The sequence below is a fragment of the Myxine glutinosa genome, chromosome 1 (genome assembly GCF_964187855.1).
Source record: "Myxine glutinosa chromosome 1, kmMyxGlut1.1, whole genome shotgun sequence".
Lineage (NCBI taxonomy): Eukaryota > Metazoa > Chordata > Myxini > Myxiniformes > Myxinidae > Myxine > Myxine glutinosa.
In genome coordinates, this window is record NC_136261.1 from 139986144 (window position 1) to 140011999 (window position 25856).

The 25856-nt window shown below is 43.9% G+C and overlaps 2 protein-coding genes across 9 annotated transcripts in view; one reads left to right on the top strand and one right to left on the bottom strand.

Annotated features, from left to right (window-relative positions):
- LOC137428978 (PHD finger protein 21A) overlaps positions 1–18645 on the top strand; it is a 341539-nt gene extending 322894 nt beyond the window's left edge. For 4 of the 6 annotated variants that reach the window (XM_068118917.2, XM_068118936.2, XM_068118945.2 and 1 more), the window contains 2 exons: positions 14664–14767; positions 15190–18645. In XM_068118917.2, the coding sequence (XP_067975018.1) occupies positions 14664–14767; positions 15190–15492 (407 nt within the window). In that variant the 3' untranslated portion in view covers positions 15493–18645. The remainder of the gene's footprint in view (positions 1–14663; positions 14768–15189) is intronic. The other 2 variants (XM_078777621.1, XM_068118927.2) reach the window with 1 other exon arrangement.
- Positions 18279–25856, bottom strand: part of ARHGAP8 (Rho GTPase activating protein 8) — a 162603-nt gene continuing 155025 nt past the window's right edge. For all 3 annotated transcript variants that reach the window (XM_068119018.2, XM_068119001.2, XM_068119009.2), the window contains one exon: positions 18279–19269. In XM_068119018.2, the coding sequence (XP_067975119.2) occupies positions 19072–19269 (198 nt within the window). In that variant the 3' untranslated portion in view covers positions 18279–19071. The remainder of the gene's footprint in view (positions 19270–25856) is intronic.

Consider the following 25856-nt stretch of genomic DNA (forward strand, 5'->3'; position numbering starts at 1 on the left):
CATTACCTTTACCACGTGACCCCACCCACTTGCAGCAGCTATGCAGCTAAACTGTCATTTCCCGGTGACTTTTTTTTTTCGAACTGTCACTCCAGGAATTTGCTACTTCTAAGTATTTTGTCATCTCCATCTCCAGTGCCCTTTCAACTGTTGTGTTTTACACATGGTACCATTTTTTTCAAAATGTCATTTCTATTGTTTTTTTTCTTTGTTTGGTCTTCTGCAATTAATTGCCCATATTTGTTTTTCACCATCATCTTCAACTCAAATGCCCCACTCAGCTCTTATTTTGTGATACAACTTTGTCTCATTTATATTCTCCCGTTTGTTTCTGCTTCTTTAAATTCCACATTTTACAGTCGTTCCTTTTCTTTTCACTTTGTTTTAGGGCTTCTGTCCTTATTGTTCTCAGCACATTTATTTATTTATATATATACATACATTTTTTATATACTAGGGTGGTCCAAAAATTTGAAGATTGGATTTTCATTTCTCCACAAGCCTGCTCCTATTCCTATTGAAGAAAGTAGTTTGTGGTGAAAATTTCAGCTTGATTGGACAATATTTAGAGGTTGCACAAAATGTTGACAAATTTTAATGAATAATAAGATACAGAATTTTTAGCATCATACATCAATTCATAGATAATTATCTATTTTCAATTACTCAAATTATTTATTATTGTTATTGTTGTTGTTGTTTGTTTGTAAACTAATAAATAATTATGTACAATGTACCATTGTACAATGTACATGTATGTTCAATTATTGTCCATTGTTCAATGTTCATTCATATAGTCAAATTAAGATTAACAAGTACAAAAAGTTTTAATTAAAACAAAAGCCACGTCGATGTTACACAATGCCTAGATGCAGCTGTGCCTATAACGTCGATGTTATAGGCACAGGACATTCCTATTGATTCGATTACTTGATGTTATTTTTGTGCAAAGTGAAAATATATCTCGGCAATTTCCCGTGTGTGGCGACGAATTTTTAATATATCTCGGCATTTTCCCGTCTGTTATTTCAGGCGGTGTATGACTGACCATGCCGCGATTTAAAAAATATATATCTCGGCAATTTCCCGTGTGTGGCGACACGTGAACGAAGCTATGCTCCTCTCTCCACATTATTGTGACGACGTATAAATTAAATATTTCATCGTGACGATTGTCATCAAATGGACGAATTTTTAATATATCTCGGCATTTTCCCGTCTGTTATTTCAGGCGGTGTATGACTGACCATGCCGCGATTTAAAAAATATATATCTCGGCAATTTCCCGTATGTGGCGACACGTGAACGAAGCTATGCTCCTCTCTCCACATTATTGTGACGACGTATAAATTAAATATTTCATCGTGACGATTGTCATCAAATGGACGAATTTTTAATATATCTCAGCATTTTCCCATCTGTTATTTCGGGCGGTGTATGACTGACGAGTGACCATGCCGCGATTTAAACAAAATATATATATCTCGGCATTTTCCCGTCTGTTATTTCGGGCGGTGTATGACTGACCATGCCGCGATAAAAAAAAAAAAAATCTCAATGGACTTGAAGTTACAGGCCTTTGAGAATTCATTTCATTCTATAAAGGGCAACTTTCATCGGATTTTCTTCCCGTTTTTTTTCAACCGAGTCTAAAACTATGTTAGCGACTGTGAAAAATGAAATGATATATCGAATTTGATTTGAAATAAAACTGTGTGAGAGAGGAAGACACCACGGGCCTACAAAACAGGCCTCAAAGCTATGCGAGTTAATAAAATGGTGGATATTTGTTTATATGAAGCCTCTCCCACAATGGGTGGAGCTATGGTTCCCAGAATGGGTGGAGCTATGGTTCCCAGAATGGGTGGAGCTTTGAGGTTTTGTCTTCTCTGCAAGAACAAGAACAAGAAGAACAACAACAACAGCAGAGGGCACTCTATTAGCAGCGTCTGCGACGCGGCTAAAAACAAAACAGTAGATTAAACATTCACGTATTAATTTGACAATAAATCATTTATCGGAAAATATAAATCATCCATCAGAAAATATCAAATATCTATCAGAGATGATAAAACAAATCTATCAGAACAATTAAAACAAAGTAAACATCAGAATACACATAAGTTGAATGATTTTACGTAACATTGTTTTCAGAAACTTGTGATTCAAAACATTGCCTACTTCTTTGACAAGATGGCTTTGGTTGACACTGGAAAGTTTTCACGATGAAGTTTCACAACTCTCAACACAAATTGCTTCTGCTCTTCATTCTTGGTCAGAGTGTCAAGGAAAGTTTGGATGAGAGCAACACCTCGCTCAGCACAGTCATTGATAACCTTCATGCTGCGGATCTTCTTCTCAAGCTCTTGGTATGAGTTGTCTGTGTTCCAGAGGTGTGGCTCCTTTTACAGAAAACTCAGTGATACTTCTTTGTCAGACTCTGAGATGACAACACCAAATAATTCAAGAGATCGACTTGTGATATAAGTGTCCACTGAGTTAGAAAGCCTGAAGGCTTTAGCATCTATCCGATGAAGATTGTTTGGCTTTGGAGCCCGCTTGAGGTTCTTCACCATCTTTGCCTTTGTTTCATCATCCACCGGCTATGAAAAAGAGCGAATGCAGCAAGATGTTCTGACAAATACCAGAGGTGTCTAGTGAATGCTTTGTTCACTAGCCAAACAGTTCAATCTTGGTTTCATCAGACCACAGAATCTTGTTTCTCACAGTCTGAGAGTCCTTTAGGTGCTTTTTTGCAAACTTCAAGCGGGCTTTCATGTGTCTTTCACTGAGGAGAGGCTTCCGTCTGGCCACTCTGCCATAAAGCCCAGATCGTTGGAGTGTTGCAGTGATGGTTGTCCTTCTGGAACTTTCTCCCATCTCCACACAGGATCTCTGGAGCTCAGCCAGAGTGACCATCGGGTTCTTGGTCACCTCTATTACCAAGGCCCTTCTCTCCCGATTGCTCAGTTTGGCCGGGCGGCCAGCTCTAGGAAAAGTCCTGGTTGTTCCAAACTTCTTCCATTTAAGAATTATGGAGGCCACTGTGCTCTTGGGAACCTTCAATGCAGCAGAAATTTTTGTTGTAGGCTTCCCCAGATCTGTGCCTCGACACAATCCTGTCTCTGAGCTCTGCAGGCAGTTCCTTCGACCTCATGGCTTGGTTTTTGCTCTGATATGCATCGTCAGCTGTGAGACCTTATATAGACAGGTGTGTGCCTTTCCAAATCATGTCCAATCAATTGAATTTACCACAGGTGGACTCCAATCAAGGTGTAGAAACATCTCAAAGATGAACAAGAGAAATGGGAGGCACCTGAGCTAAATTTCAAGTGTCATAGCAAAGGGTCTGAATACTTATGTAAATGTGATATTTCAGTTTTTTCTTTTTAATAAATTTGCAAAACTTTCTAAAATCCTGTTTTCTCTTTGTCATTATGGGGTATTGAGTGTAGATTGATGAGGGAAAAAAAAGAATTTAAACGATTTCAGCATAAGGCTGCAACATAACAAAATCTGAAAAAGTGAAGGGGTCTGAATACTTTCTGAATGCACTGTATGTCAGACTGATTAGATTCTAACGAGTGATCATGTTTTGTTTTGCACCAAAGAACAATAATAAACTCAGTTGTTTGTTGCGGGTATCATTCTTCAAAATGTGCCCAGGGTTTCGGGACCAATCTGGTATACGTATATTGTTACGTGTTACCTCCCCCAAACTCCAGTTATGGTGCCTCTCAGAGTCTCAAGAGGGAACTCGGCAGAAAGATTTGTTATTTTGAGTGTTCTAATCAACCATGGTAAAACCACACCAATGCAATTGTGTAGAACAAAACAAGTAATTGTATTAAGAACTCTCACATACACAACAATAACACTCTTAAAGAAAGTACCATAATATGTATGTAAAATATCACTTGCATCTCATGAACAATACATATGATGGTACCATCATTCCCCAATGCTCTCAAAGCAATAAACTCACGATACGCCAAACGTGAGTGGAATGTAACAATCCCAAAGTCCATGCACGAATGCCCACGCTGGGCGAAGGTCGAAGTCGTGCAGAATGGCAAGAACAATAGGCAGGTATCGGCGCAGCTGTGGATGAGGAGTTACGAGGTGAGGTCGGGCAGATGGCGGCACGGTGTGACGATCCCCCAAAACGTGAGTGCAATCCACGCCTCATGTCCACCAACGATTAAGCTGATATGGAAACAAACGGTGATCCACACGATGATGTCTACATGGGAATCCCAACGACAAAACACGATGCACCAGGCGGACGGCCTCCTCGAGGAAAAAATGGCGGATCGGCCTGCAATGGAGGCGCTTGCTTTCCCGCCAACAATAGTTCATGCTTGGTACCAAAACCTGAGACACATGTTTAATTGCAATCGCAATATAATATGGGACGATGTCGCGGGCAATCCCTTTCACGGGAAGCCTCAATTCATTCGCGACCAATATCGAGGAAGTCCGCTAGCCGCCTCGATGCGATTCACGGCCGTCTCTTTTCCATTGCCGATCTTTTTCCTCTCTCCTTTGCCGCATTTTTCTTTTTCCTCCACAAACATTTATTTTTACCTTTTACTGAAGTCATCTCCATTTTACACAGAAATCTTAATAACTATATTACCTGAAACGAATAATTCTACAAGTATATAATAACAAAGGCGGAAGTGACAAATCTGCAACAATATATATATATGTATATCTATATATATATATATATATATATATATATATATATATATATATATATATATATATATATATATATATATACATATATATATATATATATATATATATATATATACACACACACATACATGCATGCATATACATGCATGTATAAATACAAACACATGCACATATATTATGCACACATACATGCATATATAGTATATACACATGCATACTGTCGTGCGAATCCCTCCGGTTAATACCAGGGACCGCGGATGGACCAAACTGATTTACTGGAGGCGACGATCAAACACGGACTTTGCTATAAACCCGCCGGAGGAAGAAGGGAAGAGGATGGTGCGGCAAAAGCGCTTACCTTGAGCGAACCGACGGCAGCTCCGATCCTGCAGGGGAATTAACTCAAGCAAAAACCCAATTAGAATGTACAAAAAGAAACACGTTTATTCCAGAACCCGAGAACAAGGAACGCGACGGTAATAAAATAATGGTCCTATATTGGGATCCCACACACCTCACTTCAAATACGCCACCCAGGAATAAATAAATAAAAGAAATCGTCGTGTAATGGAAATGTGGTGCGTCCTTATCTGTCCAAGTGCAGTGTCCGTTCAACGCGGCTCCAAACTCTGGCGTGGAGAAACCCTTGTCCGCTTCGCCCACTCGCTCCGCCAGGCCAGAGCCAACGCCCCGAAGCGACTCGCTCCGCTGCTCACCTCGAGGTCCTTCGCTCCTGTTCAGCACCAACCCAAGCTCCAGAAGCACCGAGCACCGCTCCAAGCACCAGGCAGAGGCAAAAGCACCACACGTCCATGCAGGGCCAGCGATCCCCACATGAGGTCCACCGCGAAGAGAGAGAGAGAGAGCTGAGACAGGGAGAACAGCGCCTAGAGAGGAAGCCAGGAGCGCGAGGAAAACCATGAGCACGAGGAAGCCAGGAGAGCTGTTGAAAATGTCGTGCAGCGCGCCCTTTTATAACCTGGCTTGTGACGTCCGTCTTGGCGCGCCCCCCAATCAGCGCCTCGTAGCTTCCCGCCGTTCACTGAACCTTCCAGCGCCTTCCCTCCAATGAACCACCTCCTCCTCAGTTGCGTCTTCGCGCCTCCCGCCCTGACTGGCTGGAGGTTCACGCCTTTCGTGCCAACCAATCACCCGTTTCCTGTGGCGTGGTTATAGCTCGTGTCATGCGATGTTGCTAGGCCAGCCGGAGGTGTGGCCGGCGGTGGCCATCGGGTAGTGCCCCGATATGGCTTCCTGCCTGTTTTCCAAAGTCGTTGTGGTAAGGGAGGGGAATTAATTAATGTGTGCACTAAGGACCTATCTAAGTGTTTATATGGGTATGCATTGCTATAAGGGACAAAGGTTTGGCGACAGGGACGACGACGAACGAAAGAATCTTATCCATAATCCCTGGACTATTTAGCACACCCTGCTCTCTCGTAGCGGGACATCAATACAGCTTATCCCGACAAACCGGACTACACGTATAACTTATTACAGGTGTTACGGATTCGTCACTTCCGTTGTTGTGGTTTTCATCCACTGTAAACATTTTTGATTCCATGTACTATTATTGTTTTCAAAAGGTTTATTGTGTATGAACTGTTTTCAAAAGGTGAAAAAGTTAGTGTTAAAAGAAACCGGAAACCGGATCGGGAACCGGACGACGCCGAAGAAGAGGAAGAGGAAAAAGAAGGCGGAGCGAGTGGAGTCGGAGGAGAAGCCTAGTCGCTTCGAGTTCTGGAGCAAACGTTGACGAACGGAAGTCACTAGCGAACTTCGGGTTTCCCGGGAAAGGGATTCCTGCGACAGAGTTGTTATCGCTGTGACAGATTCACCTGCGTGTCAGGTTTTGCGATTGATTCCGAAGAGAATCATCGAAGGCCCGTTACGTCTCGAGAACGGGCCGTAGGCCATTTTGACTCGCGCGCTTTGCGCGTCACGCAAGGTTTCTTTGCTTCACTTCAGCCATTTTCACCGCATTCAGACGTATCTGGTGTGTGTGTGTGTGCAACGTGGCTTTTGAAGGTTAATTTGCGGTTCTCTGACTGTGAGCCGTGGAACGTTCATACCCGAGGGTGTGATTTCCCAGTCGCCTGGAGGGCGCCTTTGGATTTCCCAGTCGCCTGGGGGGCGCCTTTGCACAGCTTTGGCAGCAGGACTGTAACTGCCAACCCAACGGGATTCTGGTCTTGATTGGACATTGATCTGACGATCGCTGGAGCGAATCTACTTTGGCTTGAAGTCGGGAATTAGAGACATTGGGAATCTTCTTCTTTCCGCTGACTTGGAGCACAGTGTGTTACATATTACGAAACTGATGGTACCATCATAGGATATATATTGATTGTACTTTTGATTACTATTATTGTTGTACTGTTATTCTTGTGTGATCGTAATACAATATTTGTTTGTGAGTAACAATTGGTGTGGCTTCCCCATTGATCTTTGACATACAGAATGACACATTTTTTCTGCCGTGACTCCTCTCGAGGCTCGGAGGTACACCGTGACCAGGGGATTGGGGAGGAGCACATAACAGAAATTGGGGGCTCGTCCGGGATAGAATTCCCTAATACCCCCAAAATTGGAATTTTTCTAACATTCCCAAATTTTTCAAAAAATTGGAAAAATATTTGTGTGAAGGTTAACAGGTGTTAACTGATAGTCACCATGGTGTTTGGCGCAGAAAAGTTTGCGGCGTCCCCTAATGAGGCACAGTTCCAAGCGTTAAAAAGATCGGAACTCTTGATATTGGCCAAACATTGTAACTTGGAGGTCCGAGCTCATATTAAGAAAGCAGAGATGCAGACATTGGTGGTAGAATCTCTGGTGGGACAGGGAACATGGACAGAGGTAGCCTTGGATTGGTTACCCGAGGAAAAAGAAAATGTGGAGCTCCAGAAAATGGAGATGCAACTGCAGAGCCAGGAAAGGTTAAAAGAGTTGGAATGGAAAGCCGAGGAGAGAAGAGCAGAGGAAAGGAGAGCTGAAAGAGAACTCGAGGAAAGAAGAGTAGAACAGGAACAATAACTCGAGGAGAGAAGAACAGAGGAAAGGAGAACTGAAAGGGAACTCGAAGACAGAAGAGCAAAGGAAAGAACAGAGGAAAGGAGAGCCGAAAGGGAGTTAAAGGAACGTGACATGGAGTATCAGAAGGAAGTTAAACTCAAGGAGCTGGAAATAATGGGAGAACGGAGAGAAGTCGTATCCATGCCGGCGAGTTCGACAACTAGTCAGAACACAGAAAACTTCCCTGAAAATGTCTGCTGCTCTTCTTCTGCTCCAATCGGCTCATCTGATCATGTGCTTGTTAAAGTGTACATCTCTCTGACCATTCTCAGAGAGCCTCCTCAGCGTCGACGAGTCTGGCATTTCAGTCAGGCCAACTGGCACGGTCTTCAAGCAGCCATCAATCATCTGGACTGGTCTCCCATCTCTACCGCCTCTGACATCAACTCATCCTGGGAATTCTTCCAAAGTGAATTGCTCTCTCTCATGCACAGATTTATCCCATCTCATCTTCAGTTGTCATACCCTTCCTCCCGTCCATGGTACACGGAATCTTGTGGTGAGGCTGTTGCCCAGAAACAACTTGCTTTCGTCTCCTGGAAAGCAAATCCAACGGAAGGAAATCTCATTTCCTTTCACAAAGCCCGAAACAAGTGTGTGTCCACCCTCAGGAGAGCCAGGAAATAAAATATCTCTCCGTTCTCAAGACCGAACTCTCTTATCTGTCTCCCTCTTCTAAATCCTGGTGGGGTCTGGTCAAATCTGTTTCTGGTGTTTGTTCCCCCTCCATCCCCTCCCTCACCTCAAACGGCTACACGGCTGACTCCACACGTGAAAAAGCTGAATGCCTCAACTCTGTGTTTGCCTCTAAATCTTGTGTCCCAAACCCATCCCTCTCTGTACCCACCGTACCCAGTCGTACCCAGCTGCTCCTGGACTCTGTGTCCTTTCCTCCTGACAAGGTGGAAAAGTTTCTGTCAACCCTCGACTCTGATTCTGCAACTGGACCTGATGGCATCAGCCAACGGGTCCTAAAATCCTGTTCTTCCGCTCTTTCACTCCCTCTCTCTGTTCTCTTCACCCTCTCTTTTGCTCAAGGTCATCTGCCATCTGCTTGGAAATCAGCCAACATCACTGCTTTGCACAAAAAAGGTGCAAAAACAGATCCTAGCAACTACAGACCAATCAGCCTTCTCCCAATTATCAGCAAAGTCATGGAATCCATCATTGCTTCAGATATGAAATCTTTCCTCTTCTCCAATGGCTTGATCTCTGATCATCAATTTGGTTTCAGACCTGGACACTCTACTCTGGACATGCTACTTCTGCTTTCTCAACAATGGATGGAGGTCCTCAATGCCAAACAGGAAATTAGAGCTGTCTCCCTTGACATATCACGTGCCTTCGATACGGTCTGGCACCCCGCTCTGCTGACCAAACTCTCCTCCTTTGGTATCCATGGAAATCTCCACGCTTGGCTGGCGGACTTCCTCTCTAGTCGTAGTCAACGTGTGGCCTTGAATGGGTTTCTCTCATCTCCTCTTCCTGTTCAGGCTGGAGTTCCCCAAGGCAGTGTTCTGGGCCCTGTGCTTTTTCTGGTCTTCATCAATGATCTCTCTGACTCTCTTGAAAATCCTATCTCTTTGCTGATGAGTCTACTCTCTGTCGCTCCATTCCTCATCCCTCAGATCGGCAGTCTGCAGCCTCCTCACTCTCTGCAGACCTGGACAAAATCACGGACTGGCAAACAAGTGGAACATGTCGTTCAATCCTGACAAATCTCACACTCTTACGATGTCTCTCCGAAAAGACCGACTGGACAACCCTCCCATCCACTTTCTGAATAATCCTCTCCAAGAAGTTCTGTCACTCAAGCTTTTGGGTCTCACTATCTGCCACGATCTTTCCTGGGAAAAGCACATTTCAAATCTGGCCTCCGAAGCCAGTCGCCGACTGGGCATCCTCCGTCGTGCGAAGTCCTTCCTGGCACACCTGAGCTCCTCACCACATACAAGGCTAATATTCGCAGCTCAATGGAATACTGCTCTCCCCTCTGGGCTGATGCTCCTGCCTCACACCTAGCTCGTCTTCACGCTGTTGAAACCAAAGCGTTCAGAATCATTGGAATCTCCCGCGATGAAGCTAACTCCAAGGGCCTTTCGCTCACTCACCGCAGGCAGGTTGGTGGTCTTTCCGTCTTCTACCGACTCCTCTCTGGCCTTGCCCCCCCCCCCCCCAGCTCTCTCTGGGCTCTGTCCCCCAAATATTCCTACAGGTCGCACAAGATCTGCCTGCAACCCTCTTATGGTTAAACTGCCAAAATCAAGACTCTCTGCTCACCTTCACTCCTTCATTCCTCTTTTCTCCCGCCTCTGGAACAAACTCCCTCACTCTCTTCAATCCCACTCCACCCTCCAGGTCTTTAAAACAGCTGTTCACCACCATCTCTTATCTTCCCCCATCCAAAACCTTGATCTTTTCTACCCCCGCTAATTTCACCCCAAATCCACTTTTTTGAAATACCAACTTCTGTCCGGGAAGTCCTTGGGTTTTATACTTCTCCCACGCCTCCTCACCCCAAGCCCCCTCCCTCCCACACATCTCCCTGCTCTCAAATGTTATGTTTGTGTGCTTCCCCTTCTCTCCCCATCTTGTACTTCCGCTCCCTCTTTTTATATGTTTTGTTTGTCTGGTTGATTTGTTTGTGAAATAAATGTTAGCTCTTTTACGAGCCTCGATTAAGTATACAAAACAAAAAAAACACTTGGGATGTTGGTAGGCATGTGAGGCTGGTTCCACCCTTCAATGCAAAAGAGGTAGCCAAGTTTTTTTTTACACTTTGAGAAAGTAGCTCAAATGCTAAAATGGCCTGTGGGGTCCTGAACTATGTTAGTGCAAAGTGTTTTGGTGGGTAAAGCTCAAGATATCTATTCGGCTTTACCGATTGACCAATGTGCAGATTATGAGATAGTGAAGAAAACCATTCTCAAAGCCTATGAATTGGTCCCTGAAGCTTACCGGCAAAAATTCCGGAATGCCAGGAAGAGGGAGAGTGAGACCCATGTGGAGTTTGCCAGAATGAAGGAAACAATGTTTGATCGGTGGTGTGATTCGAAAGGGATTGGGAAAGACTTCAAACTGTTGCGACAATTGATCTTGGTGGAGGAATTCAAACAGTATGTCCACGCGGACATTAAAGTACATCTGGATGAAAATAAAGTACCAGAGTTGTATGAGGCAGCAACCGTGGCAGATGACTATGCCTTGACACACAGGATGGGGTTCCACAAACCTAACTTCTCGCCTAGAGTTAGCCAGGGGAGTTATGGTAAATCAGGTGCGGAGAACAAATATTCATGGAGGCGGCCTAGAGATGACTATGAGGACAAATCTGATATCGCGACTTTTAGGGATCAGAAGACTACAGTTCCAAGACAGACTTATCTTCCGGGGGGCTCGAGGCAGACCACGAGTTTTTCCTCCGGACCTACTTGCGCTTTTTGCAAGAAACCTGGGCATTTGATGTCCCAATGTTATGCCCTGAAAAGGAAAAATCAGGAGCGGAGTCAGACTAGTACAACTCCGAATGCATTGGCAAATGCGAGAAATCGTCCTTGGAGGACAGTGCCTTGTGAAGGTTCCCATGCCAAAGTTACGGCATCACAGAACGACCTTGTTCAAGAGGGTTACAAACCTTTTATTTCAGAGGGGTTTGTGTCACTGGATGGAGACTTGACTAACCAGAGACCTGTTAGGGTATTGAGGGACACAGGAGCACATCAATCTTTGATGCTTGAAGGCATTTTGCCATTGTCAGAGAAGACGGCAACTGGTGTTAGTGTTCTGTTACATGGGGTTGGTGGCTATGTTAAAGCTCCACTTCATGTCATCCATTTGAAGTCTGATTTGGTGTCAGGACCGGTCACCATAGTTTTACAAGCCACTCTTCCTGTAGAGGGAATCTCTTTTGTTATCGGAAATGATTTGGCCGGTGGTCGAGTTTCTGGTAACCCGATGCTTGTTGAAAAGCCTAGTATGGAAAATAACACTGCACAGTTGAGCAGGAGATTCCGGGTATCTTTCCATCCTGTGCCGCGACTTGTGCTATGGGTAGGAAGCGCTCTGAAGAGAAGAAGGTACTGACATCACGCTTTGCACAGGCACTTCTTGTCGGGTACCCTGAAACTAAGTGTCAGCACACACAAGTCATGGATGGAGGCAATGTTGGCAAGCTCTTTGAAGGTGGACTGAACTTTGACACAAGTGAAGATGTTCTGGACTCTATCTTTGGCAAATATGGACCACTCTTGGAAGTGCTACTGATAAAAGACAGGGAGATGCAAAAGTCGAGAGGGTTTGGCTTTGTCACGTTTGAAAACACAAACGACGCCAAAGATGCAGAACAGGATTTGAATGGCAAGGATTTGGATGGTCGGACCATAACAGTAGAGAAGGCAGCCCATGGGCGTCGAGGGGGCTACAGAGGAGGAAAACGTGGAGGTAGCTTCAGGGGTGGCTATGGCTCCCGGGGTGGGAGTAGTAGTTTTGGTAGCGGCCGCAGTCATGATTACTTCAGAGGCTCCCAGCAGCAGCAGCGCAGTTTTGGCAACTCTCGACGGGATGACTATTATGGTGGTAGCCGAGATGGGGACCGCTACTCACGTGACTACCGCACCGGACTCTACAACTGTGATTATGATTTTTATGATCAAGAGAAGAGTTTGAAGCACTGAGTGCTCAGGAGCAGCCGAGCCAAGATTCCTACACGGATTAACCCCTGAACTCCACGTTCCTAAATGCGTCCATGCAGTGAATACTTCCAGGCCTCACCACCCAACCACCATGAAACCTGGCTGTCAGCTCGGCTTCTTTCAAAAAGTGCTCTTGATTTGCTTTGCTTTGGATTTTTGATCACAACTCCTTAACCGTCATTCAAAAAAATGAAAAATAAAAACCAGACGTTAATGAGATGGAGTTTGGCTTTGCAGGAGTTCAACTTGGAAATTGAGCATGTAAAGGGCAGGGACAATGTCGTTGCTGATGCTTTGTCCAGAGTGAACTAACTTTGGAAATTTCTGTAGGTTGTTTCGAAGTTTTGTTGCTTTATTTTGGGAAATATTGATTATCGTTGCTCACGGGAATTAATGATATGGGTGTGAGTTATAGTTTTGTTTGTTAAAAGAGTTTTTGCCTGCAAAGGAAGTTTTCACGATGTTGAAACTTTCTTTCTTGAGGGGGGGGAAGTGTTACGGATTCATCACTTCCGTCGTCGTGGTTTTCATCCACTGTAAACATTTTTGATTCCATGTACTATTATTGTTTTCAAAAGGTTTATTGTGTATGAACTGTTTTCAAAAGGTGAAAAAGTTAGTGTTAAAAGAAACCGGAAACCGGATCGGGAACCGGACGACGCCGAAGAAGAGGAAGAGGAAAAAGAAGGCGGAGCGAGTGGAGTCGGAGGAGAAGCCTAGTCGCTTCGAGTTCTGGAGCAAACGTTGACGAACGGAGGTCACTAGCGAACTTCGGGTTTCCCGGGAAAGGGATTCCTGCAACAGAGTTGTTATCGCTGTGACAGATTCACCTGCGTGTCAGGTTTTGCGATTGATTCCGAAGAGAATCATTGAAGGGCCGTTACGTCTCGAGAACGGGTCGTCGGCCATTTTGACCCGCGTGCTTTGCGCATCGCGCAAGGTTTCTTTGCTTCACTTCAGCCATTTTCACCGCATTCAGACGTGTCTGGTGTGTATGTGTGCAACGTGGCTTTTGAAGGTTAATTTACGGTTCGCTGACTGTGAGCCGTGGAACATCCATACCCGAGGATGTGATTTCCCAGTCGCCTGGAGGGCGCCTTTGGATTTCCCAGTCGCCTGGAGGGCGCCTTTGCACAGCTTTGGCAGCAGGACTCTAACTGCCAACCCAACGGGATTCTGGTCTCGATTGGACATTGATCTGACGATCGCTGGAGCGAATCCACTTTGGCTTGAAGCCGGGAATTAGAGACATTGGGAATCTTCTTCTTTCCGCTCACTTGGAGCACAGTGAGTTACTTTTTACGAAACTGATGGTACCATCATAGGATATATATTGATTGTACTTTTGATTACTGTTATTGTTGTACTGTTATTCTTGTGTGATCTTAATACAATATTTGTTTGTGAGTAACAATTGGTGTGGCTTCCCCATTGATCTTTGACATACAGAATAACACATTTTTCTGCCGTGACTCCTCTTGGGGCTCGGAGGTACACCGTGACCAGGGGGTCGGGGAGGAGCACGTAACACAGGGTAGATTCCCTCTCGCGACAGTCGAAGCATGTTACCTATACAGATATACCTGGCTCTAGATATTCCTTTACCCCACCGACATAACAATACATACACATCCATGCACATATACATTCATGCATGTATACACATATATGCATGCATACACACAGACAAACACACATACAGACACACACACAGACATACACAATAACTACATTATAGTAAGGTTTAAAATGGCAAGTTATTTGGTACACATTGATTTTATTGATGTTACAACATGTTCTGGATATGTGCCTTTACATTGAAGACACACTTGGATCTGACGGGCAAAATTGTTTTTTACTTTTTCACATTCGGCTGCAGTGATTGAACGGATTTTGACAGTTATTCCTGTTTTGCGATCATGTATGGATTGTGGCCTTCCTCGGTAGACGTTGTCCTTAAGCATCTAACCCTGAACTCAGTTTGTGTCTTGATGAAGGATTTCGTTCTCAAGTGGATTTTTACTGAAAACTATTTTTATTTAGTTGTCCAAGGCATGTTGAAAAAATGGGCCTATCTTGACTTAATCGAAATCTGCTGACAATGCATGAACTCCACTTTGCGCACTGTGTACGGGCAGAAACAGACAGCTTCAACGTTTTTATTGTTGTTGTTTTGTTTCTTCTGCACTGCAGCCAAAGAAGAAGAAAAGAGGAAACTCGTGAAACGAAGCAATGAGCTAAAGCAGGAGCGGGAACAGCTTGAACAAAAAGCCAAGCAACTGAGCAATGTTATCATGGTGAGGGTCTCTTGCATTGCTCTCGCTCTCTCTTTCTGTCTCCTGCTTATCTTATCCCCTTTATTTTGCTTCCAGTTTGGGCTTTGCTTGCAGCTCTGATTAAAAGACAAACAAAAAAAACCCTCATGTGGAAGCCCTCCTACGTCCACTGCTGGGGTTTGTCTGTGCTTGACGGGAAGTTCCGTTGTAAGTTTTCTCATGATGGTGTCAGTCATATTCCAGTTTTAATTTTGTGTATTCTTTGTCCTTGTTGGTACTTTAAGCTTGAATCGAAATTTCAACACTTTCTCGGCTACATGTGTTTGGGGTCACATACATTCCGTTTGTGGCCACAGATAATTCCATTTTATTTGGTTACTTTTCCTTTCAAAATCATTCCTTTGCCATTTTGAGTTTTGTGTTGATTCTGTGTGTTCGAGCAGAAATGCATGGATACTCGAACAGCACTGCTGACAAAGCAGAAGGAGGCACAGGGAACTCTGGACAAGATTCGTAAACTGATTGAACTTGTTCAAGAAGGTCACAGCTCGAAATTTCTTCCTGCACCCCTCACAATACCTGCTGCATCCACACCTTCATCCACCCCTCTACTCATCATCACAACGCTGGCAGATCCTACTACTCCTGGAGGCCTTCTGGCTATCCCGGCGACACCTAACGCCTCTCCTGCGGCGACTGTACTGGCCCAAATACAAGCCGTGCCCTCCTCCGAACCAAGCCACTGATATGAGGCCAGAGAACAATCCGAATGCAGTGTGCAAAGATGAGAGAACATGTATGCACAGTATTCCGAAATAGACACAAAGATATTCCAGTTTGTGTCGTGGAGAAGGAAGGCGGTGGCTGTTGTGGAAGGAATAAAGATAAAAGTCCACTCCATGGCTCAGCCATTGAAAGTTGAGTGAGGTTTTGTTACAAATATATTCTGCCTTCTGGAAACTTTAATTCATAGTTGTCGGCCCATGCTGCAGGGATAAAGAGAGTAAAACTGAAGTGGGGACAGGGGAGAAGGGTCTTGTTTGTGGCTTTACAAAAGACAGGTTGAATAAATTTACTGCTGCTTTGCGAGTCCATTAAACTCCCGTAACATGCCGATTTAATATGTGAAATAGAGTCATACCTCTCCTGCAAATACCTATCCTGTGGGTTTTCATGGGTGTGGTTGGTCAGGTTATTGAGGGACAGGTGTATTTTCTTCCAAGCCACTTTGGGGAGGGGAAGGGGTGGATTGGGGTTGAGAGAACCATGTTTGGCGATTGTGTGCTCCATTTTTCAAAATGGTCATGGTGGTGTTGCAAAATGTATAGAGTATTAGTTTGTGTTTGTGAATGACCAAGTGTAGTAATATAATATAGACTTTATAATACAATAACTGTATTCAGAAGGAAAAGCAAAATATTTTGTATCCAACTTTTCACTGCGACATTTAGCACCAAATGTAGGAACTGGAATGCAGGGTTGAAATTGACAAAGGGCAGATGTACCCACAGCTGTAGTCTTCTTGGTTTCCAATTTGTGTCTTCGTGCTTTGTACAACCTGCACAGCGAGTCCTTCAATGTAAAAAAAGAAAGAAAAAAAAACAGGAAAAAAAAGTATCCCACTTTATTTAATTTTCTTGTTTCTGTTGATGTAGTACCAAAAAAAAAAAACTGGTGATCGCCAAAACCTTTCTTGGAGAGAACAGGTGAGTGCTTTTGGGGTTTTTTTGGTTTGTCACGATGAAAGGTCTTGCCTTTTTTTCTTTCTTTTTTTGGTCTTTTTGTTACTCGCTCGGTATGCCATTATCTTTGGACGAAACGGAAGACGAAGCATTGGGTTCGAAGGGAGGTTGAAGTGAAAGTTTTCTCTCCGTCGATGGTCGAGGTTGTCGCGATCACGCGTACACGAGGCCTGCGGTTAGTTGGGCCACCGAGCTATTGTTGGCTATGCAACCACAACAGAACATGGCAAAAATACTAAGGTCAGGCCAGACCTATACAAGTGCTTCTGTACAGTTTTACCACTTGATATTTCACTGTAGTCATTTGAGTGCATAACTGAGCCTTTAATTTAACAAAAGCATGGCATATGTTTGTACAAATCTATTTTTTTTAAATTGCATGCCATACGCTTCTTTTTTTTTTTCTTTTTTTTTAACATGGGGTGGGGGTAGGTTGGTTTAACCTCGGCTTCTCTACTTTGTGGCTCTGTACTGTTGCATAGTTATCATAGCAGAAGTTTCCAACAGCTGCCACGCCTGGGCTGGTTTACTTAAAGTGATATCCGGGTTAACGTTGCAGCTGAGGATGGATTTTAGAATGCATGTTAGTGACAAAGTAAAGACTGCTTATTGAGAGCATTTGTTGATATTTTTTTTTCTATTTTATTTTTATTTTATAAACTGCGAGCTCCACGAATGATGTTTTACATTGACGAAGGGAAGCCGTTTCCATCTCGCACTTAAATGTCTCGAACTCGGCCAGAAAATCCTCGAAATCGTTGCAAAGATTAAAAAAACCGTCATGATCATATTTTGTTCAAGGTTTAAAAAGTTTTTGAAATACTATCTGCAGTAAAAGCTTTTTCAAACATCTGGAATGTTGTAGTCTATTTTCTCCATTAATATGGAGTTTGTTCCTGTACTTCTCACCAACTCTGGAGCATGGTACGTTTGTTAGTTATGATTTTTCCAACACTTGGCAAATGAGCATCAGCTTGGAAGCCTCCCACCTATAGGGACTTTTTTCAACATGGAGTTTGGGCGAGTGCCTTCCAACATCAGTTAGCTCTACCTCACCGTGGGGGTAATCTTGATTTGTAACATGCATCGGGGGTTGGGGGGGGGGGAGACGTAGGGCAGTTTACAACATTCCCAAGCATACTTCACCTTGCAGTTGATGTATAAGTGTAAATTTTTTAGGCAGGTTGGTATTGAAGTGCAGGCTAAATTTTTCTTTGTTTCATGAAGGCGAGCGCTTGGTCACCTGATGCCCACCAAGTCCTGCTCGCATCCTCTGCTGTTTGGACACTGCCTGTGGAAAAGCCTTGGATTTCAGAAGGGGGACGTATCAAGAGTTGGCAACTGCCAGGTTCGGTAATGAGCATGTCCACTCTTTGTTTGAACTCGACAAAACGGAAGCTGTGATTATTATTTATTTTGCAATGCAGTTTATAATGCTGGGTAGGTTGTCAGGAAATGTTGATGAAGTTTAGGCCTTTTATCCTTTATTGTGTTCACCTTCTGGCAGTATAGTAATAAATACTGATGGGAAAATGTTTTATGCTGCGTTTTTGTACGTTTGTAATTTCTTGCCTCGGGCCACTGTTTACTATGAACACGTTTTTTTAACATACAAGGCTTGCGCCATTTTGAACCATTTTCGGGGGCCAACATAGCTGTGCTTAGTGCTGTTAGCATTGTTCGTTTGGTGTTTTTATTAGCACTTTTAGCCTCGTTTTCTTTTGTGTGTAGCTATGACCGTGATGTGTTTGATTTGTACCTCAGCCACATGCTAGAGCCTTTTGATCAAATGGCATTGAGAGCTGTATTTATTCTGATCACTGTACTTTAATAAAATTGATCACAAGCTTGTGCGCCATAGATTCCGACCCCAGTGGCTGTACATAATCCGTGGGTTGGGGGGGAGAAAGGGGGAAGAAATGCTTCGATTGTTGCCTTCTGGAACCTTGCAGTGGCTGTACAAGACCATATTTTTCAAAGTGAAAATAATCTTATAAGGCACTGAACACAGTATGGATAAACTACTTCACACTTTGGAACCATCTACAGATTCCTACATCCCTCCCCTTTCCCTCTTAATTTTCCTCATTGATATGTAATTTGTAGAACATCCACTGGATTGTCTTCTGCCATTAAAACAAAACGAAAAAAAACCTATCATTTGGTCAGTGTATGCATCTACTTTTTTCCACAGAAGTTGCGGTCTAATACCTTGTCGGAAGCAGCAAAGTATCCTCCATGGATCAAATAGAGAGCCATTCCTGCTGTGCATCTTTACACTTGCAATCAGGCTGTGCAGAATCCTCCTTTGCAAGGCAAGAGATTGATTGTCATTTAACATTGCTGCTTATCTCCCTCGTCATCGACGTCTTCATCTCCGGCTATACACAGAAGGATTTGGTCGGTGTTGCTGCACAAAAACAGTGTGAGAGATCTCAAAACCCACAAGCTTCCTGCCAATTACAGTAAAAGAATGTCTGGACCATGCACACCTCATACCAACCCATTGGATTTCGGTTCATATCGCAGGTTGCAGATAGAAATGCCTCGACGATTGGCGTTGTCCATTGCCGGCACAGGTTCTCAAGGAAGAATCTCGCCGGCTTCTGTGCGGTTTGTGAAGATGTTGTCGTAAAAGTCGATGCAGAGCTCCGTGAAGATATTTACGGGCACAAATGTGTGTAGCGACTGGACCTTCTCTTGGGACCACGTGATGTTCGGCCCCAATACCACAGCGAGGTTTTGTGCGGTCATGCGGTTTTGCATACTCTGCTGCGCCACCTGTTGAACAAGAGGTGCATTTAATGGGCGTTGATTAAAATAAATGGCAAAAAATATCAGCAGTAAATCTTTTCTGGACATGGAGCAGACAATGCAACATCAAGGTTCAAAAAGTGGCCTGATTATTTTTTTTTTTTTTTTGGATACAAGATCGAGGCTAGTGTAAGAGCTAACATTAATCACAAAAAGACAAACTGGCACATAAAACATAAGATAAAGGGAGCTGGAGACAAGATGGGGAGAGAGAGGGAAGCACACAATTACAACATTTGAGAGCAGGGACATCGGGAGATCTGTGGGAGGGAGAGGGCTTGGGGGAGGAGGCGTGGGAAGGGGGTGTGAGAGGTATAAAACACATAGACATTTCTAGAACTTCCAGGAAAGAAGTCGGTATTTCAAAAAAGTGGATCTGGGGTGAATTACCGGGGGTAGAAAAGATCAAGGTTTTGGATGGGGGAAGATAAGAGATGGCAGTGAACAGCTGTTTTAAAGACCTGGAGGGAGGCGTGGGATTGAAGAGAGTGAGGGTGTTTGTTCCAGAGGCGGGAGAAAAGAGGAATGAAAGAGTGAAGGTGAGCAGAGAGTCTTGATTTTGGCAGTTTAACCATAAGAGGGCTCCTGGCAGATTTTGTGCGTCCTGTAGGAATATTTGGGGGACAGAGCACAGACAGACCTGGGGGAGCAAGGCCGGAGAGGAGTCAGTAGAAGACAAAGACCACCAACCTGCCTGCGGTGAGTAAGTGAAAGGCATTCGGAGTTAGCTTCATCGCGGGAGATTCCAATTCTGAAGCATTCTGAAATGATTCTGATATGGCCCTTTGCGGTTTTGAAGCATAATACTGTGATAAAATAGAGCAAAACCTGCATTAAATTAATTAATCGAGGTTGTTCGATCTCAGGTTGACATTGAATAGTGTCAAAGTTCACAATGCGGCCTCCAGATTATTTTGGTGATGTCTGTTTTTCTACAAGTTTTCATAGATATAGTAGGTTGGGGTAAATGGTTGTATGGGGAGGGGTTGAGGGTCATACTATTTACTATCTTAATATGATGTTATTATCATTATTGTTGTTATTAGAAGGGGCCTCTGAAAAACACCACGGTAATGTGTAACGACGCTCAAGCTGCTACATACAGTCAAGTGAAAAAGTAAGTACATGCCATATAATTTTGACTTTTTCAACATATTTCAACATACAGCTATTTGATCTTCATTTCAACAATATTGAGAGATAAAGGTGATATAATATAACAAATATCATGAAACATTTACATTTTGTAGTCCATTGTATAATTTAAAGAAACAAATGCAAATTTCGCATGTGGAAAAAGTAAGTACACCCTTGGCTCTAATAGATGGTATTGCCCCCTTTGGCAGAAACAACCTCAAGTAGGCGTTTCTTATAACTGTCTATCAGTCTCTGCCATCGACTGGGAGAAATTTTTGCCCACTCCTCCATGCAGAATTATTTCAGCTGTGCGATGTTTGAGGTGTTTCTTGCATGCACAGCTCGTTTCAAATCCCCCCACAACATCTCGATGGGATTTAGATCCGAGCTTTGACTTGGCCATTCCAGAACCCTCCATTTCTTTCTTTTCAGCCATTCCTTGGTGGATTTACTGGTATGTTTGGGGTTGTTGTCATGTTGCAAGGTTCACCTTCGGTTGAGCTTCAACTTCCGACAGAGGGCCTCACATTATCGTCAAGCACCCTCTTGTACAATGAAGAATTCATAGTGGATTCTATGATGGTGAGCTGCCCAGGCCCTGATGCAGCAAAGCTGCCCCAAACCATAATATTTCCACCACCATGCTTTACAGTTGGTATCAGGTTCTTGTGGTCAAATGCTGTCTTTGGTTTTCGCCAAACATGTCTTCTGGTACTGTGGCCAAATAGCTCTACCTTTGACTCATCTGTCCAGAGCACATTGTTCCAGGAGTGCTGGTCTTTGCCTCGGTGTTCATTGGCAAACTTTAGTCTTGCCCTGATGTTCTTTCTGGACAGCAAAGGTTTCCTCCTGGCACACCTCCCATGTCGATCAAATATGTGCAGCCTCTTTCTAATGGTACTCATGCACTTTGACATCAACAGTGGCGAGAGCTACCTGTAGGTCCCGTGATGACATTCTGGGGTTCTTAGAGACTTCTTTCAGCATCTTGCGGTCTGCTCTCGGGCTGAACTTGCTGGGGCGGCCTGGCCTGAACAAGTTGGCAGTTGTCTGGAATCTTCTCCACTTGTAGATGATCTTCCGGACAGTCGAATGATTGATTTCAAATTGTTTGGAGATCTTTTTAAATCCCTTCCCAGACTCGTAGGCATCTATAACCTTCTTTCTGAAGGTCTCAGAGAGCTCTTTTGATCTAGGCATGGTGACGCCGCACACTTCAACAACAAAGAGCAAACCAAACTAAATGTCTGAGGTTTAAACAAGACAGGTTCCTCCAAGATCCTCTCTAATGATGTTCTAATCATTTGCATCTGAGCTGGTGCACCTGATTCTCATTTTAGGTGTTTGAAGTAGTGATAAATGTAGTGGTGTACTTACTTTTTCACACATGCGAAATTTGCATTTATGTTTATTTAAATTATACAATGGACGACAAAATGTAAAAAACAAAACAAAAAAAAACCACCTTTAGAGGCCATTTTTCCCCGCAAGCGGGAGTTGGCCTTTTTCGGGAACTGTGGTTGTTGTTGTTTTTCGGTCCCCTTTTTGAAGCAATGTTTTACGGCCGGATGCTCTTCCTGACGCCAACCCTTTTTGCCGCCTTTAACGACAAGCAGGGAATTACCAGTGAACTGGTACTCAATTTGCCGACCTCAGAAGGTATGACAGGCTGAGTCAACCCCCCTGGCGTTAATTCAGCGATTGACCGGGATTCGAACCCAGGATCCTAGGATCCTAAGCCGGCACCCTAGCCGCTAGCCCAACACCAGGGATTGTTTGTAAATGTAAATGTAAAATGTAAATGTTTCATGATATTTGTTATATTATATCACCTTTATCTATCAATATTGTTGAAATGAAGATCAAATAGCTGTATGTTGAAATATGTTGAAAAAGTCAAAACTTTACATGGGGTGTACTTACTTTTTCACGTGACTGTATAGGCCTATAACATGGCATTTTCCCAAGGTGGAAAAGGGTAATAAAACATGGGAATTCCTACTTTTTTCAGTCAAGTCTAAAGCAACATAGATTAGGATTGCAAAAATAAGATGAAGCACTCGAACTTATTGTACAATTAAGGTTTCTGAAGCATCACTCATAATACCTTCCAGCTTCATAATACCAGGCCCCTTCTCTTGCGTAGACCCACCGAGGGGTAAGAGTGGGGGGGGAGTAAACCAAACAGCTAATAACCTTTATCTTATGACCTTTATTCCCACTGGCAAGTTTGTTTGACATTGGATAAGTATCGGCCAAATACATTGACCCGAGACAGACACCAAATTGCGTTTTATAGATTGTACCGCAGAAGAAAGCATCCCAAAATGCAAAGGCCATCCGTATCAGCTTTGCACTTGAACAAAGGTTGCCGACAAAAACAACTAAAAAACAAGAAGACGTCATGCAGAGCACGATACTTGCAAAATCCGCCCCCCCCCCCCCTCCACAAGAATTTTTTTTTCCATTGATACAGAAAATTGTCCATTTCATCAAGATTAAAATTGACAATCTTGATCAAAGGTCGGGTCAATAGGAAGAAAATTGACGATTTTTCAGATGAAAATGATGATTTTGGAAGGTTGACCTTGAGTTGACCTTTGACCTTTGGTCTCAAAAATAGTTGTTTTCCCTATTTAGTGACAATGTGCAAATGCTGTTCAATTTTCAAGTCAATCGGATGAAAATTGTCGGGTTTTTTCAGATAAAAAGTGATGATTTTGGAAGTTTGACCTTGAGTTCACCTTTGACCTCAAAAAGTTGTTTTTTTTTTTTTTTTTTGTATACAAGATCGAGGCTCGTGAAAGAGCGAACATTAATCACACAGAAAGACAAACCGACACATAAAACAAATAACATCGGGAGCGGTAGACAAGATGGGGAGAGAGAGGGAAGGACACAAACACAACATTTGAGAGCAGGGACCGAGAGACATGGAGACATCGAGAGATCTGTGGGAGGGAGAGGGCTTTGGGGGGGGGGAGGCATGGGAAGGGGGGGTGGGAGAGGTATAAAACATATGGACACTGCCAGGACTTCCAGGAAAGAAGTTGGAATTTCAAACAAGGTGGATCTGGGGTGAATTAGTGGGGGTAGAAAAGATCAAGGTTTTGGATGGGGGAAGATAAGAGATGGTGGTGAACAGCTGTTTTAAAGACCTGGAGGGAGGAGTGGGATTGAAGGGAGTGTGGGAGTTTGTTCCAGAGGCGGGAGAAAAGAGGAATGAAAGAGTGAAGGTGAGCAGAGAGCCGAGATTTCGGCAGTTTAACCATCAGAGGGTTGCTGGCAGATCTTGTGCGACCTGTAGGAATATTTGGGGGACAGAGCACAGAGAGAGCTGGGGGAGCAAGGCCGGAGAGGAGTCGGTAGAAGACAGAAAGACCACCTACCTGCCTGCGGTGAGTGAGTGAAAGACCCTCAGAGATAGCTTCATCGCGGGAGATTCCAATGATTCTGAAAGCTTTGGTTTCAACAGCGTGAAGCCGAGCTAGGTGTGAGGCAGGAGCACCAGCCCATAGGGGAGAACAGTATTTCATTGAGCTGCGGATGAAAGCCTTGTATGTGGTGAGGAGCTCAGGTGTGCCTAGGAAGGACTTCGCACGACGGAGGATGCCCAGTCGGCGACTGGCTTTGGAGGCCAGCTTGGAAATGTGGTTTTCCCAAGAAAGATCATGGCAGATAGTGAGACCCAAAAGCTTGAGCGACAGAACTTCTTGGAGAGGATTGTTGAGAAAGTAGATGGGAGGGTTGTCCAGTCGATCTTTTCAGAGAGACATAGTAAGAGTGTGAGATTTGGTATGTTTCCCAATTTAGTGACTCGATATGCAAATGCTGTTCAATTTTCAAGTCAATCGGATTTAAAATGGCGATTTTAGAAATTTGACCTCCAGTTGACCTTTGACCTCAAAATCAATAGGCTTCTCAATTGGGACGACTTATACAACTTGGTGAAGTTTCGTGACGATCGGTTTAGAATTGTGACCTGTAGGCCAGTGACAAACAGACAGACAGACAAACAGACAGAACCGCAAACGCAACCGACCAATATACTTGAAAAACTTCGATTTTGCAAGTAATAAATGTAAACTTTATTATTTAGTATTCTCCTAATAAAGGTTCATTGAAAATTTGATGAAAGTTCCAATGGTATAAAGGTTATTGCCTGGATAGACAGACGGTCATAGACCGGTACTTGTGAAATCAGTTGCTGTGACCTTGACCTTTGGATCCCAAAAACAATTGGGTTCTAGCTTTTGATTGGTGAACCAATTCAATAACACAATATGCAAATTATGTTCAAATTTCATGACAATCGAATGAAGATGGACGATTTTATGCGATATTGACCTTTGACCCAGTTATTAATGAGTGTTCTCCATATTCTCATAACAAAGGTTCATTGAAAATTTGATGACAAAATCTCAAATGCTAAAAAAAGTTATGGCCTGGACATTATGACCCCCGGCACCCGTGCACACAAACAAACACACACACACACACACACACACACACAACCTCATCTCCCGCTGTACGGAAGGTTGGGGGTGGTTTAACAGGCGTAGAACAAAAATCATGCTTTGGTTGGGGGTGAACAGCTGAGATTGTAGTGAACAGCTGTCTTGAAGAGCCGGAGAGAAGAATGAGATGAAGAGAATGTGGAAGGTGGTTCCACAGGTGGGAAATGAGTGGAGGTGAGCAGTGGTTCTGGATTTACACAGTTTCACTAGGAGGGTTCCTGTGGACCATGTGTGCCCTACAAATACCTAGGGGTGACAAATCATGGAGAGGGCAGAGGGGGCAAGATCAGAAATGAGGCGGAAGAAGACAGAGACCATCGACCTGTCCGCGAAGGATAAGCCATAGACTTGGCTTCATCGCAAGAGATTCCAATGATGTTGAAAGCCTTGGTTTCCACGCTGAGCAAGCTGTGATGCAGGAGAGCCAGCTCAGAGTGGAGAGCAGTACTCCATCAAGCTGTGGATGAAAGATGAAAGAAAGATGAAAGGATGTAGTTGGATAGAAGCTCAGTTGTGCCAAGGAAGGATCTTGCATGACGGTCTGACTTTGGAGTCCAACTTCGAAATGTGGCTTGCCCAAGAGAGATCATGGTTGAAAATGAGACCCAAGAGTCTGAGTGACTGAACCTCCTCGAGAGGGTTGTTGAGGAAGTAGATGGGAGGGTTTGCTCTCCCATCCTTTCGGAGAGAGAGAGTGAGTGTGTGAGATTTCTCATGATTGAAAGACATTTATAAACAGACATTTGGGAAGGTCTGAAGAGAGGGAAGAGGCCGCTGCCTGTCTGTCTGTCTGTCCGTCCTGAGAGTCCGTGAGATCATTGATGAAGATTAGGAATAAGACTGGAACCAGAACAATGCTTTGGGGCACTCCAGCCTGGACATGGAGAGGAGAGGGTTCCG